The sequence below is a fragment of the Phacochoerus africanus genome, chromosome 3 (assembly GCF_016906955.1).
Source record: "Phacochoerus africanus isolate WHEZ1 chromosome 3, ROS_Pafr_v1, whole genome shotgun sequence".
Classification (NCBI taxonomy): Eukaryota; Metazoa; Chordata; class Mammalia; order Artiodactyla; family Suidae; genus Phacochoerus; species Phacochoerus africanus.
The window spans coordinates 22,340,045-22,359,724 of record NC_062546.1 but is presented as its reverse complement, the minus strand read 5'-3'; the positions used below and the strand labels follow the sequence as shown (position 1 = coordinate 22,359,724).

Genomic DNA, 19,680 nt, shown 5'->3' with positions numbered 1-19,680 from the left:
GGTTTGCCTCCTTTTCTTAGTCATTTGCTCTTTATGACCAGATGTCACAGTGTGTCTGGTGTGGACTTTCTGAGTCTTCTGATATTTGTCAGTCCAAAAGAGGTGTGCTTCCTGCTTCAGTGTGTATTCTTGGGCCAGGAATAACATATCATTTTCGTTTGACCCACTCCCAAGATTATTCACTCTTTCCTGTCCATCTGCCACGAAAATGGAGCCTATTCATTTAGGATCCACAGCTGCAGGAGTGCAAGTTCAAAGACAAGTGGAATAAGGGTCATAGAGGAGGATAGGGAAGGATATGGCACTGGAGGCTGGAAAAAGAAATTAGAAATTGCCATTTGCTCATTGTAAGAAACGTAAATCTCGTTGAAATGTTGTTCTGCTGGCATTCTGAAAATACTGTTAAGATTTCTTCTATCAAATCTCATCTGTGCTGTTCCAAAACCAGGGCTGAAAATAGATATTTGGATAAAATGTTGAGAGTGTTGGGAGTGTCTGAGATGTCAGTTTGCATACAGCTTCCCTCTTGGTGCCAGCAGCCTGAGTGGCTTGGCCTCCACCCCAAAAAATAGGGCTTTGAAATGTGAATCTGCTTCCAATTCTGGGAAAGTTCTTAATCCTGTTCCTGTAAGATTATTGATCATTTTGTAGCAGACTGCATGGGTATGTATACACTGTTAAAAGTCTTTCTTCTTAACATGCCATAGATTTCTGGCAAAGACAAAAGACTTCTGCTTTCAGCTGTTTCCCTAACTTAGAGCTGTAGCTGGTATAGGAGGCAATTCAGTAGCCCTCATGGTTAGGAAACTCGTATATTGAGCCAAGATTTGCCCTTCTGGATTGTGGTTTCTCTGAGGGGGGGAAGAAGTGGGTTGTGGTTGGGTGGGGCAAGTGGAAGTCTTTGGAGGTAGCTGGCAAAGTTGTTTCTTGAGCTGGATGGTGGTTTCAGAGGTGTTCACCTTATTCATTTAGCTTTGCATGTCTTTTAGAGAGTTTTCTACATGGGAGTATATTTCACAATAAAAAAGTTTTGTTAAATCTGCTCTTTGGAGCTATCAATCGCTCATGGATCCAATGGTCAGTTGAATGTTTTGGTTTTTTTGCATGAACTAGTAGCCATTAGTTTAATACCTGTGAGTCAGAAAGTCCAACTTCTCTGAAATAGAAACAGATGAGTATTTTGTTTGGTAAAATAGAAACAGATGAGTATTTTGTTTGGTAAGCTTGTATTTCTTCACTTATAGGGTTGTTGGGGTAGACAGGCTTTGGAACTTGTTGAGTGCTGGTTGATGAAAAGATATTCTCTCATGGTTCTATGCTTTCTGACATCTCTGTTTGACAGGTGTTTAAAAGACACAATCCTAGCACAGCTGAGGAGCAGGAGATGATGGAGAATCTGTTTGATTCACTCTGTTCCTGCCTAATGCTCAGTTCCAATCGTGAGCGCTTCCTGAAGGGCGAGGGTCTTCAGCTGATGAATCTCATGCTCAGGTATGCTTCTTGTGGCCCATTATCTCCTAGCTCTCCTTTTTTTTTTGCCCAACTCCTCACTGTTAGCCTAAATTCCAGAACATGTAGCTATGGTCTTTTATTGAATTTCCGAGATATATAAAACGGGAAAGTCTTAGGTATGTGTGTAGTCTTAAAAGGTATATTTTGGGGAGTTCCCATTGTGGCTTAGTATGTTAAGGACCCAGTGTTGTCTCTGTGAGAATGCGTGTTCAGTCCCTAGCCTCACTGTGTTAAGGATCTGGTGGTGCCACAAGCTGTGGCCTAGATCACAGATGTGGCTCAGAATCAGTGTTATCATGACTATGGTGTACACTGGCAGCTGCAGCTCCCATGTGACCCCTAGCCTGGGAACTTGCGAATGCCACAGGTTCAGCAATTTTTTTTTTTTTTTTTGTCTATTTGTGCCCTATTGTTGTATCATTTGGTAGCAGGACCACTCCATCAAAGGGAATGTTCTTTGCTCCTTAGTGTGTTGGTTTTAGGAAATATAGTCATTAACTTCTAAACATAATCCTATGTTAATTTCTAAACTTAGCCCCATTTTCTTTATATGCCACACAGACAGACCTATATCTGCAATATGTTTGTCCATATTTTTATTATTAACAGCAGAATATAATTCATAGTTTTCATTATACATGGTTTTCAGTAATGAATTCTGCATGTGCTATGTGGTAGCATAGTAGATATAAAAGTGTGTTGACAGTTCTAGAACTTTTCTTTATAGTACTTTCTTTGTATATGTTATTATGTATGCTTTAATTCCTTAAAGTTTTGAAATAGATTATTATGTTAATATATTTCACAGAATCCTAAGTGAAAAGTAAATAGGAGATAGCTTGTCATTGATAGCTCTTTTGAGAAACCTGGCTTGGAAGAGGACTAGAGAAATGGGGTGAAGGGTTAACCAGAGGAGGGAATTGTGTCAGTGGACAGATTTTTTTTTTAAATTGAGAGATGTGGAGTTCTCGTCGTGATGCAGTGGTTAATGAATCCGACTAGGAACCATGAGGTTGCGGGTTCGGTCCCTGCCCTTGCTCAGTGGGTTAAGGATCCGGCATTGCCATGAGCTGTGGTGTAGGTCGTAGACTCGGCTCGGATCCCGCATTGCTGTTGCTCTGGTGTAGACCGGTGGCTACAGCTCCGATTGGACCCCTAGCTTGGGAACCTCCATATGCCGCGTGAGCGGCCCAAAGAAATGGCAAAAAGACAAAATAAATAAATAAATAAATAGAGAGATGTGAGAGCGTGTTTGCATGTCTGGAAGACTAACCATTATGGGATTAATTCTTTATGAAATTGAGCCAGAGTCCACAGTCTTAAAATATATTCACGTATACTGAAAATTCTGTTAAACTATTTCTTTGAAAAATTTTAAAATTGATACATATCTATTAAATATAACTTAGAACAAAAGAGATGCAAAACTACCGGTAAAACACTGATAAGATACTGTGTTTTTGTCTTTAATTTTGGTCAGTTTGTTTAATATGTGTCTTGGTGTATTCTTCCTTGGGTTTATTTTATATGTTACTCGTTGTGTTTCCTGGATTTGAGTGAGTGATTCCTCTCTTATGTTAGGGAAATTTTCAGCTATTATCTCTTCAAATATCTTCTCTGGCCCTTTCTCTTCTTGTTCTGGCACCCCTATAATACAGATTTTGGTGCGTTTAACATTATCCTAGAGTTCTCTTAGACCGTTTTCATTTCTTTTCAATCTTTTTTCCCTTTTTGTTCTGTGTTAGTGATTTCCACCTTGCTTATTTGTGTTTTTTTGTTTTTGTTTTTTGGGGTCTGCACCCAAAGCATATGGAGGTTCCCAGGCTAGGAGTTGAATTGGAGCTGTAGCTGCCAACCTACTCCACAGCCACAGCAGTGTGGGATCTGAGCTACACTTGCAACCTATACCACAGCTCATGGCAACACTGGATCCTTAACCCACTGATTGAGGCCAGGGATCAAACCCCCATCCTCATGGATACTAGTTGGGTTTGTTAACTGCTGAGCCACAACAGGAACTCCCACTCTTCATTCTTCTGCCTCCTATATCCTGCTGTTGGTTCCTTCCAGTGAATTTCTTATTTCAGTTATCATATTTTGCATCTCTGTTTGCTTAATCTTTAAATCCTCTATTTCTTTACTCAGTGTTTCTTGTAATTTATCAATCTTTGCCTCTGGTTTATTTCCAAGATCTTGAATCATGCTTACTACCATTAGTCTAAAGTCTTTTTCATGGAGGTTGGTAATCTCCAGATCACTTAACTACTGGTAAAACACTGATAAGATATTGTGTTAACTGCTTGGCTTATGCAGAAATGAATGACAGAATTCCTGTCTCCAAGAAGCTAAAAAACAGCTCTGTCACCCAAACACAACCCATCTTTGGATGCATATTCCTTGTAGTCTTTTTTCTGTATTGTTTTCTTGTTTTTAACAGCTTTTTAGGCCTACCACACATGTAATTTTCTGTACTTTTTTTTTTTTTTTTTGAACTTAACATGCTGTTTCCCATGCTGTGATGTAATCTTCATTGGAGTTTTCAGTAACCAAGTAATGGACTCTAAAGGAATATAGCTTACTTAGTCTTCCTCTGTTATTGATATTGAGGTCATTTCCAGTGTTTTGCTGTTATAAATAATTCTTCAGTGATAATTTCTAGAATTTTTGTGCTTAAAACTATTTTCGTATTTAAGATTATCAAGGTATATGTTTCCAAATTGTCTGCTCTTTAAAGGATTGTGTAGGCCCGGGGGTGTAGTAGACCTCTTCGTTTGTCCTGCGTATAACTTGGATTGATCGAAAAATCTTCCTTTGTGGAATTGTTTTAAAAAATTTATTTTCGAGTGCAAAGAGGGGCATTGGAATTATTCAGAGGCCTTTAGTGTTCAGCTGACTTTTGCCAGCTTTACTCCCTTGAGTCTTTTGTTTGTTTATCTTCTTTACCCTTCTAATTGCCTGTCCTTTTGTTGAAATGACCCACCTTCTCTCAAGCAAACAGCATATAAAGAAGATGCATGTGGCTTCCTGGGCCTACTAACCTTAAAACTATACTCTGCAGGGACTTTTCTCTACACTTCTTAAAGGCCTGAACTGCCAGTGTCTTTGGATGGTTGAGTGCAAATATGAGGTGATGTATTCCTGTAGCATATGGCTTGGAAATGTGCAGCAGTGGGGAGCTGAATAAATAACCAGAAATATGGATTATTCAAACAGGAATGCTGAGATTCTGGGAGCCTAATTAAAAGGGAGCTCCGAAAGACTTAGAAACTGTGCCTCTCTAGGATCTCCTAACTTTTCATTTTTGAGTGCTAAAGTTACTGTTAGATTAATTTTCACATTAATTAGCTATATTAACAGATTCAGCATTTCTTTTATTCTCTTTCCCATGCTCTTTGTTCTGTGTTATGTTTCTTCTTCAGACTCCCAAATGGAAAGTGTAATTGGGAAGGAATTTTTTTTTTTTCCAGCTAGATTCATCCTCCCCGATGTTCTAGCAAGAGCAACAAGGTTGTGCTCTGTCTCGGGGGAACCCTTTCAAAGACTGGGAAGCTGAAACAGGAGAAGTTTACCAAATTTCTGTGGTTCTCTTGCCCCCAATATAATCTTTATTTTGATTTCGGCATTCGTCAAATAGTTATGAGATACCCACCTGGAGAGGTGGTGGTATGTATATATAGTGTGGAAGAATGGGCTGTGGAGTTGAAGGAAATGTGGATTTGGAGCATAGCTCTTTCATTTACTAGTTCTGGATATTTGGTGCGTTACTCTAACCTTTCTTTCCTCTGACTCTCACTTTTTCTATCTGAAAAATGGGAGTAACAGTGCCAAATTTACCAAGATTTTGTGGGAATTAGACAATATAAATTGGGACAATTCTGCAGTTACTAAAACATTGATATAGGTGCTATGTTAACTTACTATGTTAAGTACTAGGCTTATAAGGACAAGAGCAAGGCAAGATTCTTGCCGTCACAAAACTCAGCAGCTAGTGTGGGAGGCCGACATTAAAGAACTGTAATATTTAATGTGTTAACTATTAAGAGGAATGGTTAATTTTGAATGCCTACACCCTGTGAAATATTATTTTTGCATTTCTTATTATTGCTAAGGAAAGGTCACCAATAAGATAATCATACATTTATATACACAAATTATCACACACATATACTACTAAATTTAATATTTTTTCACCTTTATAGAAGCATAATTTATATACAATAAAACACTCATTTTAAATATATAGTTTTGGAGTTCCCATCATGGTGCAGTGGAAACGAATCCAACTAGGAGCCATGAGGTTGCGGATTCAATCCCTGGCCTCGCTCAGTGGGTTAAGGATCCGGTGTTGCCATGAACTGTGGTGTAGGTCGCAGACACGGCTCAGATCTGGTGTTGCTGTGGCTCTGGCATAGGCCAGCAGCAGCAGCTCCGATTGGATCCCTAGCCTGGAAACCTCCATGTTCCATGGGTGTGGTCCTAAAAAAAAAAGTTAAATAAATAAATGTACAGTTTTAATCTTGGCAAATTTATACCTTTGTTTTCCACCACAATAAAGATAATGGAATGCAAGCAAGATACTGTTGATTTTTTAAACATGCACAACATGAGAGTTGTGAGTTAAGTTTTATTTGGGGCAAAATGAAGACTATATCTTCAGTTGCTCCGAAGGGGATGGGGAGGTCAGTATTTTGGTGAAGAGAGCTATGTGCAATCAAGCACACATTTTGGCTGAGGGTTGCTGCCTGTCACAAGAAGGTTGCTGTTAGTCATGAGGAACAGATGTCTCTGTTAATGATTTCACTGTTTTTCTAGGTATGAGAAGATGCAGGAAATTATGCTCATAAAATCTTCTCCCGCCCTCACACCATACACGAAAATAAACTCAATATGGCTTAAAGACAAGTATAAGACATGACACCGTAAAACTCCCAGAAGAGAGCATAGGCAAAAACATTCTCTGACAAATCGTAGCAATATTTTCTTAGGTCAATCTCCCAAGCAAAAGAAATAAAAGCAAAAATAAAGGAATAGGACCTAATCAAACTTAAAAGCTTTTGCACAGCCAAGGAAACCATAAACAAGACAAAAAGACAACCTACGGAAAGGGAGAAAATATCTGCAAATGATGTTACTGACGAAGGATTAATTTCCAAAATATACAAACAGCTCATATTGCTCAATATAAAAAAACAAACAAACCACCCAATCAAAAAATGGGCAGAAGACCTAAATAGATGTTTCTCTGAAAATGGCCAATAGGCATGTGAAAAGATGCTCAACATTGCTAAGTATTAGAGAGATGCAAATCAAATTAAAATGAGGTATCACCTTATATCAGTTAGAATGACCATCATCAAAAAGTCTGTGAGTAAATGCTAGAGAGGGTGTGGAGAAAAGGGACTCCTCCTATACTGTGGGAATGTAAACTGGTACAGTCACTATGGAGAACAATATGGAGGTTAAACTAAAAATAGACTTACCATAGGATCCAGCAGTCCCATTCCTAGGCGTATATCTGGAAAAATGAAAACTCTAAGTTCAAAAAGATACATGCACCCCAGAGTTCACTGCCGCACTGTTTAAAATAGACAAGACATGGAAGCAACTTAAGTGTCCATTGATAGATGAATGGATAAAGATGATGTCATGTATACACACACACACACACACACACACACACACACACACACCTGGAATACTACTCAACTGTAAAAGAGAATGAAATATTGCCATTTGCAGCAACATGGATGGACCTAGAGATTATCATACTAGGTGAAGTAAATCAGACAGAGGAAGGAAAATATCATAAGATATCACTTCTTTGTGGAGACTCCAAAAAAATGATACAAATGAATTTATTTACAAAACGGAAACCAACTCTTAGACATAGAAAACATATTTATGGGTACCAAAAGAGAAAGGGCTGGGTGAGGGATAAATTAGGAGTTTGGGATTAATATACTACTATATACAAAATAAACCACAGGGGCCTATTGTATAGCACAGGGAGCTATATTCAATATCTTGTGATAACTTGTAGAAAAGAATCAGAAAAATAATATATGTATATGTAACTGAGTCCCTTGACTGTATGCCTGAAACTAACACAACACTGTAGATCAACTAATCAGCTCTACTTCAATACCAACAAAAAATCTCCTGTTCTGCCAGTTCTTTCCAGCACACAGAGGGCCTCATTTCCTACCTCTGCCCTGAACTCCTTTCAGGGTGTGTTGAAGGTTAGCAACTCCAGTGGTTAGTGACCACTTGCAGAGGCAGAGGGCAAGTGATGACTTTTAATTGGCAGTACATAGTTTTATATTTTGTAGTAGCGATGGTAAAAAGTTTAAAAGAAACAAAATAATGTGTTTTATATAACACAAGATATTATAAATCATTATTTCAACATGTAATCAATGAAAAATATTATTAGGCCATTTTACACTCTTTTTTTCACACTAGGTCTTTGAAATCCAGTGTGTACATTACATTTATGTCTCAGTTCAGTGCTGTTTCATTAAAGTATTTGATGTGTATTTAGATTTCATACAGTTTTCAGTTGAAAAAGTAGATTCCCATACTTAGTTTTCTCCAAACATACTTAAATGTTTCCCAATAACTGAATCAAGTATCAATTTTTAAATTTAAACTTAAATTTTTTTTAATTAAGTTTAAATTTTAGTTTCTCAATTTAAATCTGAAATTCTGCATTTCAGATGCTCAATGGCTGCCTGTGGCTAGTGGCTACCATATTGGACAATGCACATATGGATCATTTTTATCACCCTCCACAATTTCCTTGATCCCTTTTTCAGTCAGTTCCCACCAATCCACCTTTGGCCCCAGGCAACCACTGTCATTCTAGAATCTCATATAAGTAGAATCCTACTGTATGTGTTTTGCTCAGCTTATTTCACTCAACAGATTATGAGGTTCATTCATTTTGCACATAAGAGTGGTGTTTCTTTTTTTGGCTGTCCCCACAGCACGTGGAAATTCTCTGGCCTGGGATTAAACCCACACCACAGCAGTGACCATGCCAGATCCTTAACCCACTGAGCCAGGAGGAGACTCTGTAGTGTTTCTTTTTTAAGCTTAGTAGTATTCCATTACATTTCTGCATTCCAGCCTATTGGTTTGTTTATTCATCTCTTGATGGATATTCGGATTGTTTCCATTGTTTTGCTATTATGAATAAAGCTGCTTAAAAGTCTTTGGATAGGAGTTCCCGTCGTGGCGCAGTGGTTAATGAATCTGACTGGGAACCATGAGGTTGCGGGTTCGATCCCTGCCCTTGCTCAGTGGGTTAACGATCCGGCGTTGCCGTGAGCTGTGGTGTAGGTTGCAGACGTGGCTCAGATCCCACATTGCTGTGGTTCTGGCGTAGGCCGGTGGCTACAGCTCCGATTCGACCCCTAGCCTGGGAACCTCCATATGCTGCAGGAGCAGCTCAAGAAAAAGGCAAAAAGACCAAAAAAAAAAAAAAGTCTTTGGATAAACATATATTTTCATTTCTCTCAAATTACACAGGAGTAGAATGACTGGGTCATATAGTAAATATAGTTTACTATTGGAAACTATCAAGCTGTTTTCCAAAATAATAGTATTATTTTATATTCTTAACAGCAAGGCATGAGAATTCCAATTGCTCTATTTCCGCCTTAGTACTTGGTATTGTCAGATTTTAGTTTTAGCCGTTAGAGTATGTATTGTGGCTTTAACTTGGCATGTAACTGATGACTAAGATTGTTGAGAGTCTTTTCATGTTCATATTGACCTTTCTTACATCTTTTGTTAAAGTCAAGCCTTTGTTCAAACCTTTTGTCTAAATGTTATTTGGTTTGTCTTATTGAGTTTTAAGTGTTCTGTATACAAGTCTTTGTCAGATACATGTTTTGGAAATATTTTTCCTAGTTTGTGGCTCGCCTTTTCATTTTTTAGCAGTGTCTTTTTAAAGAGCAAATTACTTTGATAAAGTCTAAAAAAATTTTTTTAGTTGTGTTTTTGATGTGATATATAAAACTATGTTTGCCTAAACCAAGACCTCAAAGCGTTTGTGTCATAATTTTTTCTAGAAGTTTTCAGTTGTAGATTTTATAGTTAAAGATCTATGATCTACTTTAAGTTAATTTTTGTATATGGTGTGTGAGGTCTGAATTGAGGTTCTTGGTTTTATTATTTCTGCATATAGATGTCCAGTTCTGACACCATTTATTGCAGATTATCCACATTCCATTTAATAGATTTTACACTTTTGTCAGAAATCAATTATCTTATATGTATGGGTTTATTTCTATGCTTTCTATTCTGCTCCATTGATCTATGTGGCTTATCTTTTTGCCAGCACAACCCTATTTTGACTTTATAGTTAAGTCTTGAAATTGCGTGGTCTGAATTCTTTTACTTAATAACTTTTTAAAGATAGTTTTAACTGTTCTAATTCAGTGTCCCTTTGTCTTTCTGTATGAATTTTAGAGTCATACTGTCAATTTGTAGGAAAACCCTACTGGGGTTTTGCTTGGTATTGTACTGAATCTGTAGATTCTTTCGGGAAGGATGGACATCTTTGCAGTAATGAGTCTTCTAGTCCATGAACATGGTATATTTCTTCACTTATTTGGGTCTGATTTCGTTCATCAGTGTTCTGATTTTTTTAAGACAATTTGATATTTTATATTTTCTTAGAAATTTTCAATTTCATAGACTTTCAAGTTTATTAATACAACTTGTCCTTGTATTTGTGTAATTCTTTTCTGTATTTTCCATTTCATTTCCTCTTTTTCATTTTCTGTACTTTATATATGTTTTATAATTCTTAATGCTTTCTATTTGAATTTCCCTGCTTTCTTCCTTAGTCAGATTTGTTAGGTAGAAGTGATTGAGATTGTTTTTGCTTTTGGTTTGGCATTTCGTTTATTTGTACATTTTTTGCCTTCTCAGTAATTTTTTTTGTCTTTAATTCTTTTTTCTTTCCATTTATTGTGTTGCCTTTTTTCCAAAATTCTGAATTGAATGATTAATGCTTTTAAAAATAAAAACACTTAAGGTTAAAAATTTCCTCTTAAAATTGCTTAGCTTTATCAGATATTTTAAAGTGGTTAAGTCTTATTTTCTTATTATATTTATAGAGTATATAGACTGGAAAATATCTGCTTTTCTGAATTTTAGGCTTAATATATTTTGGGCCTTATGGCTAGTTTTGGAGTGTATTCCATGGCCATTTAGAGTTTGTCTTCCTGGGGCATAAAGTATTGTATCTCCTAAATCAATTTTTAAAATACATTTTAGCTTTTCTGTATCTTTAAAAAAAAAAAAAACTAATCTGTCAAATTCTGAAAGTAGTATTAGTCTCTCACTATAATTGTGGGAATTTTTTTCATACTTCTTGAATATTTTTTTTTCTTTTTACAGATACACCTAATGGCACATGGAAGCTCCCAGACTAGGGGTCAAATGGGAGCAGCAGCCTATGCCACAACCATAGCAACACCAGATCTGAGCCACATCTGTGACCTCTGCTGTAGCTTGTGGCAGTGCTAGATCCTTAACCCACTGAATGAGGCCAAAGATTGAACCTGCATCTTCACAGAGACAACATTCAGCACTTAACCTGCCACGCCACACGGGAACTCCATATTTTTTTAAAATTTTTTGCTTGTTACACTCTAACTCATTTATTCAGCAAGTAAATGCTAGTTTTATTTTATTCTTGAATTGTATATTTTGTCAATATTAAATATAGCCCTCTTTGTTACAGGTAATAAATTTGCCTTGAATTCATTTATAATTCTGTATTTATCTATTGTATCCCTTCCTATCTTTTTTTTTTTGTCTTTTGTCCTTTTTTAAGACCGCACCAGTGGCATATGGAAGTTCCCAGGCTAGGAGTCTAATCAGAACTACAGGTACTCGCCTAAACCACAGCCATAGCAACGCCAGATCCAAGCCACGTCTGTGACCTACTCCACAGTTCATGGCAATGCTGGATCCTGAACCCACTGAGCGAGGCTAGGAATCGAACCTGCAACTTCATGGTTCCTAGTCAGATTCATTTCCACTGTGCCACGACGGGAACTCTGCTATCATTTTTATCTTTAACTTTTTATCTCATTTTCTATTATATGTGACTCTTGTTAAGAGCATGTAGCTGGGTTTTTTGGATTTTAGTCTTATGTGAGAGTTTGTCTTTAAGTAGATGAGTTTAATGCACTTGTTTCGGTTGCAATAACGGTTATGATTGGCCTGTTTATTTTGTTCAAATGATTTCCTTGATAGTTCTATTTTGTCTTTTCATTCTTTTATCATTTTCCTTTTTCTGTGGAAATATGGAAATTATTCTATTTCTTTTCTGTTAGTGAAATTTACTTTTTTTAAAATGAGGCTTTATTTATTTGTCTATCAACGTTCAAAACAATACCAAATCCTTTTAGGATTTGTTCTCTGCCTAATTCTCCTATGGCCATCACTTCTCATTCTCCTTTTTCCACCCATTTACATTCTACTCTCTAAACCAAACTATTTAAGATTCCTTAACAGATTTTATTATTTTCTCTGGGTGACTTCACCCTTGATGTTTAGGCTAAACTTCTTTAAGAAGCCTCTGTCCCTATATCAGTTCTCCTAGCCCTGTCCTTACACCCATCCCACCAAGATTTTGAGATTAGGTTCTGGCATCCCATGCATCTCTGTGAGAGCACTTGCTACCCTGTGTGGTAAGCATCTGTTTGTCCCTGACTGTACTGTAAGACACTTGAGAGCAGAGACCAGGTTTTCCTCTTTATATCCCCAGAATGTAGTAACAATACATACTAGGCTCCCAGTAAATGTTTTCTCTCTCTGTTTTTTTGTTTGTTTGTTTTTGGTCTATTTAGTTCCCAGGCTAGGGGTTGAACCGGAGCTGTAGCTACCGGCCTACACCACAGCCACAGCAACACCAGATCCGAGCCTTGTCTGGGACCTATACCACAGTTCATGGCAATGCCGGATCCTTAACCCACTGAGTGAGAGGCCAGGGCTCGAACCTTCATCCTCATGGAAACTAGTCAGATTTGTTTCCACTGAGACATGATGGGAACTCCCCAGTAAGTATTTTCTAAATGAATAGGAAAAAAAATCTGGGGTATTTTTGCTATTTACAATTATTAGATCATAGAATTCCTGACAGATCCCGTGAATAGATCCAAAGAATTAGGCGTGACTTTTAAAAACCATGGAGATGAGAATGCAATCTCCTGCCTGGAGATATTTAGTCCTGTTTTCCTATGTGAAATTTTTTAGTGTGTGAAGAACATAACATAAGCCACAGGGTGGTTGGGAACCTGATCTTCAAGGCTCCAGGGAAGCCAGGCATCAGCTGTGGCACTGGGCTCACTGCCCTGTTTGGCCTGTGCCCATGCTGGGCTTTAGGGCGGAAGCCAGCACAAGTGTCCACACTTCAGCTTATCCCCCTTTAGAACGCTTGACCCTCTCCACAGTCTCCTTCCATCCTCCTCCTAGGTATTTCATGGCTATGGCTTGGATATTCATGTATTTCTTTTCTTTAATTGAAGTATAGTTCAGGTACAGTTTCGGGTTAGTTTCAGGTATACGGCAAAGTGATTTAGTTATACATACACATAGATCTTTTTTCAAATTTTTTCCCTTATAGGTTATTAGAAAATACTGAGTATAGTTCCCTAGGTACTCATTTTTTACAACCTTTCTACTCAAGGTTCAAAGAAGTCCTTTGTGCATGTTTGTAGTGTTTCTGTCTTTGTTTCGGAGGACTGTTTGTCTATACGGCTTTGCCCTTGCCTCACAGGCCTTTCCCTCTGGTTTTCTCTTGCACCCCAGGGTTAGTTCAGTTGTCAGGTGACTTTTTTTCCATTCCCGTGTTAAGAGCATCTGGATTTCACAGTGCTTGACAGAATCAATAAGAAAAAAAAAAAGGCAATTTTTTTGGTTTGTTTTCTCTCTCTGCCAAAGGACAGATGAAGACATTTTGAGAAAGAAGAAGAGATTGCTGAAGTGATATTTAAAAATGGAACTCATGCTGAGAAAAAAGCAGCAGGTAGCCATCCTAGACTATAAGAACTCAAAAAAAAGTCGGGGGGGGGGGCACTTCTCATTTGGCCAGAGTGTTTGATAAGGAAAGAAAAGAGGTGAGGGTGGGAGCCCCAGAGCCTCCTGGACGTGGAGAACTGTGCACTGAAAGGAAGAAAGAGCCAGGGTCCCTGAATGTCAGGCAGCCTGACCTCATTCTTTTGGTTTTGATAATCAAGAGTCAGGGTACAGAGAGGATCCTTGGATCCTTGGATAGCAGCAGGAGAGGTAAGATGTGAGCGTGAACCGAATGGTATTTAGGTAGTCAAGAATAGTAGAGAGAAATTTAGGAGAGTTACAATTTATTGTGCAGTTTAACAAGTGATGGGATTTATTAGAGTATCCAGTTCACAGAAATAAAGCTATATTAAACTTATGTGGGAATGGCCCATTTTAAAATTTAGCAGAAAATGAGGGTGGAGCTATAAAAATGCCCTCCTTGCCCCCAGATGGAGAATGATTTGCCATTTCCATGTTCTTAGTTATAGATGTTTCTCTTTGGTAAGATGTTGCTACAAATGTAAGATTTCAGTATATCAGGTTTAATTATAGATTCCGCTCCAGATCATTTGCTTCTTACCTCCACAAAGCCCTTTTTAACAGCATGTTCTTATATCAGATGGTTCAGTGTTCTTTAAGAAACAACAAAGCCAGTGGGAGACAGAGAATTACATTGTCAGTTTTCTTGAAATTGTTGACATGAAGCTTATTACTTCTGTTGTAAAACCCTGTTCCAGTTAGAAAAAGAAGAGACCACCAGTGATCCCAAGGGATGTGTACAATTGCAGCTTGGGGTTGTGTAGCAGAAATACAGTGAACACCCGTCTTGATTATTAACTGTATAGTACCCCCAACACGCCAAAAAAAAAAAAAAAAAGGAAAGGGAAAAGTTCATAGATACATCCATTGCAAGAACCACCAATTTTTCTTCCCTTGAGGTTTTCTTCAGTAAGATTTTCCTTAATCTAAAAAAAAGGAGAAAAAAAAATTTAAAAATCTCTAACAAAGGAAACGAATAAAATGGTGATGTATGCCATCCGTAAAGTAAGTCTTTGCAGGCCCAATTCTGGCATGTAAATTTGTACCAAAGCATATAGGTAGGTAGGCCAGCCTGGGGAATTGTTTTTGACCTTGAAATTTTATGTCTTTGACTTTGTTCTTTACTGGTTTTGTCCCTAATGAACATGTGATGATCTAAACTCTGTTGCATTTTTATTCTTGTGGTCCTTTACCAAAGTTTTGTTTTGGTGATGATGGTATTATTGTTGTTGTTGCTTTAAGAGCTAGAACCTTTTCTTCTGATCTTCAGTCTCCAGATTCAACTACAAAAGCAAAATAATAAGGCAAATCTTTAAGAAGTTAGCGGTGCCTCCTGATGGAGCTGTATCCAATTTGTGCTCCAAGTTGAACATACAGATCTTGCATTCGTTTCCCCACTCACTGAATATTCTGACTTATATGAATAATAGTAGTCTGCACCTGTTCTCTTGGAACCAGAAGGAGGCTTCAAAAGCATAAAGTAAACCTTCCAACACCCCTCCAGGCTGATGTTGCCTCTTCATAAATGGGAAAGGGCTGTGCCAGAGAAGGCAGATTACCGGGCAGGAAATGGTGTAGGACCTCTCTGTGAGCTCTTCCTTTAGCTTCATAGCCGTTCATCATTCCAGTTAAGTTGCACATATTTAAAGTGCACAATGAGATGAGTTTTGCAATATGTGTAGACCATCACACCATCATCACAAGCTTGATAACAAATATATTTATCATACCTGTTTCCTTGTGCTCCTTTGTAATCCATAACTCCTTTTCCCTACTGCAGTGTCACCAGGCAACTATTGATTTGCTTTCTATCTATTATAGTTTAGTTTGCATTTTCTAGAATTTTATGTAAATGGAATCATATGGTATGTACTCTTTTTATGGTGTGATCCATTTAACTCACTACAATTATTTTTTGAGATTCTGCCGCGTGTAGTTTGTCCCTTTTGAATGGATATATGTCTATGTAAAGCTAGTTTTCCTTGCTGTACACCCGAACCTAACACAACATTGTGAGTCAACTACAATGAAATTTAAAAAAACAACAACAACAATTTTTGCCTTTTTCTTTGCCGGGTAGTGTGCTATTTTATGAATATATCACAGCTTGTTTATTCACTTATTGATGGACATTTAGATTTTTGGTTTTTTGCTCTTAAGAAGAAAGCTACTATTGATATTCATGTGCAAATCTTTGGTTAGACATGTTTTTCATTTTCCTTGGATAGATACCTGTCAGTTGAATGTCTGGATCCCATGATAGGAACATATATGGTTAACTTTTTAAGACACTGCCAATCTATTTTACAAAATGGTTCTACCTTTTTTTACATTCTCACCAGCTGTGTATGGGACTTCCTTCGTTCCACATTCTCGATAATACTTCGGAAAGTCAGTGTTATCTGTTTTAGTCATTCTAGCGGGTGTGTGTATGTGTATCTTTTTGTGGTTTTTATTTAAATTTCTCTTGTGGCTAATGATACTGGCTATCTTTTCATGTGCATATTACCACTAATATATCTTCTTTGGTGTCATATGTTCAAATCTTTTACCCATTTGAGGCGGTGGGTAGTGTTGAATTATAACAGTTCTTTATATGTTATAGATACAATCTTTTGTTAGATATGCTTTACAAATATTTTCTCCCGGTCCATAGCTTACCTTTTCATTTTCATAACATAGTCTTTTTAAAAGTTCTAAATTTTTATAAAGTATAATTTTTTCATTTGTTCCAGTGATTTTTTTTTCTGTTCAAGTAAACTTGGGTAGTTTATGTCTTTCAAGGAATTCATTTATCTAAGTAGTAGGACTTATTGGCATAAAGTTGTTTGTGAATATTCCCTTATCATCCTTTTGATACTTCAGGGATGTGCCCTCAGTTATTCCTAATGTTGGTCATTTGTGTCTTTTTGTGTGTGTGTGATCAGTCTGGCTGGAGGTTTATTAATTTTGTTGATCTTTTCAAAGAATCAGTTTTTGTTTTCATTGATATCTACTTTTTTTGTTTTCTATTGCAATGGTTTCTGCTCTGATCTTCATTATTTCTTTTGTTCTGATTACTTAGGGTTTAGTTTGCTATCTTCTGATTTCTCAAGATGGGAATTTGAGATCTCAGACTTGAAATCTGTATTATCTAATATATGTTTAATGTTGTAAATTTCCCTCTAATTGTAGCTTTAAGCCTTGTCACACACGTTTTGATATGTTATATGTTCAGTTCAAAATAACTTTCATTCAGTTCAAAATACCTTCTGATTTCTCTTTTAATCTCATCTTTGACCCAGGAGCTATTTAGAAGTGTGTTGTTTAGTTTTCAGATACTTGAGGATTTCCAGAATCTTTCTGCTTTTGATTTCTACTTTAATACCATTGTCATCAAGGAACATGTTTTGGGAGTTCCCATCATGGTGCAGCGGAAACAAATCCAACTAGGAACCATGAGGTTGCAGGTTTGATCCCTGGCCTCGCTCAGTGGGTTAAGGATCCAGTGTTGCCATGAGCTGTGGTGTAGGTCACAGACATGGCTCGGATCCCACATTGATGTGGCTCTGGCTTAGGCTGGCAGCTGTAGCTCTGATTAGACCACTAGCCTGGGAACTTCCATATGCCGCAGATGCAGCCCTAAAAAGACAAAAAAAAAAAACCACAAGAACATACTTTGTATGATTTCTTTTTTTTTTTTGCCACTGCGTACAGCAGCTTAATGTGGGATATCAATTCCCAGACCAAGGATTGAGCCTCAGGAGTGAAAGAAATGAATCCTAACCGCTAGAGGACCAGGGAACTCCCAAATCTTTTTAAGTTTATTGAGACTTGTTTTTGGCCCAGATAGTCTGTGTTGCTAAATATTCCTTTTGCACTTGAAAAGAATGCATATTCTGCTGTTTTGGGGTGGTATGTTCTATAAATATCAGTTAGGTCAAGTTGACTGTGATGTTCAAGGCTTCTGTATCCTTATAGATTTCTGTCTACTTATTCTATCGGTTACTGAGAGAGGTGTTGAAACCTCTGACTGTAATTGTGGTTATATATGTTTCTCTTGAGTTCTATCAGTTTTTGCTTCATGCATATGGAGGTTCTTTAAGGTGCTTAAATGTTTTAGGAATATATGTTCTCTTGCTTAATTGACTCTTTTTATCATTTTGAAATGATTCTATTTTCTTGATAATGTTATTTGATCTGAAATTTACTTTGTTTGATATTAATATAGGCATCACAGCTTTCTCTTGATTAGTGTTAGCATAGTATATCTCCTACAGTGGATAATAGACTAAATTTTGTACTACTTGCTCCCAACAGTCATATACTGAAGCCCTCTTTCAACATGACAGTATTTGCCTATAAGGCCTTTAAGAAGTAATTAAGGTTAGGAGCTTCCGTCGTGGCTTAGTGGTTAACGAATCCGACTAGGAACCATGAGGTTGCGGGTTCAATCCCTGGCCTTGCTCAGTGGGTTAAGGATCCGGCGTTGCCGTGAGCTGTGGTGTAGGTCACAGATGTGGCTCGGATCCCTCGTTGCTGTGGCTCTGGCGGAGGCTGGCAGCTACAGCTCCGATTGGACCTCTATCCTGGGAACCTCCATATGCCACAGGAGCGGCCCAAGAAATGGCAAAAAAGACCAAAAAAAAAAAAAAAAAGAAGAAGAAGAAGAAGTAGTAATGAAGGTTAAATGAGGTCATAAGGGTAGGGCTCTAATCTAATAGAACTGGTGATCTTACATGAAGAGGAAAAGACATGTGAGTGCATGCACACAGAGAAAAGGCCATGAGGACATAGTGAGGGACAGCCACCTGCAAGCCAAGGAGGGAGGTCTCATCAGAAATCAACCTTGCTAGGACCTTGATCTTGGACTTTCAGCCTCCAGAACTGTGAGGAAATATATTTCTGTTGTTTAAGCCACCTCGTCATGGGTATTCTGTTATGGTAGCCCTAGCAGACTAACACACCATCCTTTATTTTTACCTATGTATCTTCATATTTAAAGTACGTTTCTTTGTGGACAGTTTACATTTGGGTCTTCTTGAATTGTTTAGGCCATTTATATTTAACGTGATTGTGGATATGGTGGTTTATGGTTGGGTTTAAATCTACCCTCATGGGGTTCCCCCCCCCCTTTTTTTTTCTGGCTCCTTTTTTTTGCTCTGTCTACCTTCTTTTATTTTTTTATTTTTTAGGGCTACAGCCTTCCTTCCTCCCTCCCTTCCTTCCTTTCTGTTTTTTTTATCCATGCCTGCAGCGTGTGGAAGTTCCTGGGCCATGGATCAAACCTATGCCATAGGAGTAACCTGGGCTGCTCCAGTGTCAACACCAGATACTTACCCACAGCAGCACAAGGGAGCTCCTTGTCTGCATTCTTTTAGATTAACTATATTTTTGGTTTTTCCATTTTATTTTCTGAGGTGGCTTGTTAGCTCTCCCACTTTGCCTTTTTAGTGGTAGTTTTAAGGTTTATAGTATACATCTTTAACTTATCACAATCTGTCTTCAAGTAGCACCGTTTCAGCTATAGTGTAAGAACCTTCCAACAGTAAACTTCCATTTCTCCCTCCTGATTTTTGTGCTACTGTCAAATGTTTTACTTCTGCATATGTTATAAATCCCATTATACACTGTTGTTCTTTTTGTTTAAGTGGTCAATTATCTTTTAAAGAGATTTCTTTTAAGTAAGAAAAAGATCTTTTGGGGGCATGCCGCAACTTGATGTGGGGGTATCAGTTCCCAGACCAGGGACTGAACCTGGGCCGTAGCAGTGAAAGCACTAAATCCTAGCCTTCAGGGAATGCCCCCAAATAGACCTTTATATTTACGCACATATTTGCCATTGCCAATGCTCTACATTCCTTTGTGTAGATCAAGATTTCTACCTGGGTGTCAATTCTTTTCCTCCCAAATGATTTTCTTTATCATCTTTTTTTGCCTCACCATGGCATGTGGAAGTTCCCAGGCCAGGGATCAGACCCAGGGCACTGCAGTGACAACACTAGATTCTTAACCTATTGACCACAAGGGAATTCCCTTCCTTCAGCATCTCTGGTAGTGCTGGTTTAT

The 19,680-nt window shown here is 37.8% G+C and overlaps 1 protein-coding gene across 1 annotated transcript in view; it reads left to right on the top strand.

Moving 5' to 3' along the window:
- Positions 1 to 19,680, top strand: part of CTNNBL1 (catenin beta like 1) — a 179,174-nt gene that overhangs the window by 85,603 nt on the left and 73,891 nt on the right. The window contains exon 10 of the mRNA XM_047771120.1: positions 1,343 to 1,491. Coding sequence (XP_047627076.1) covers positions 1,343 to 1,491 — 149 coding nt within the window. The remainder of the gene's footprint in view (positions 1 to 1,342; positions 1,492 to 19,680) is intronic.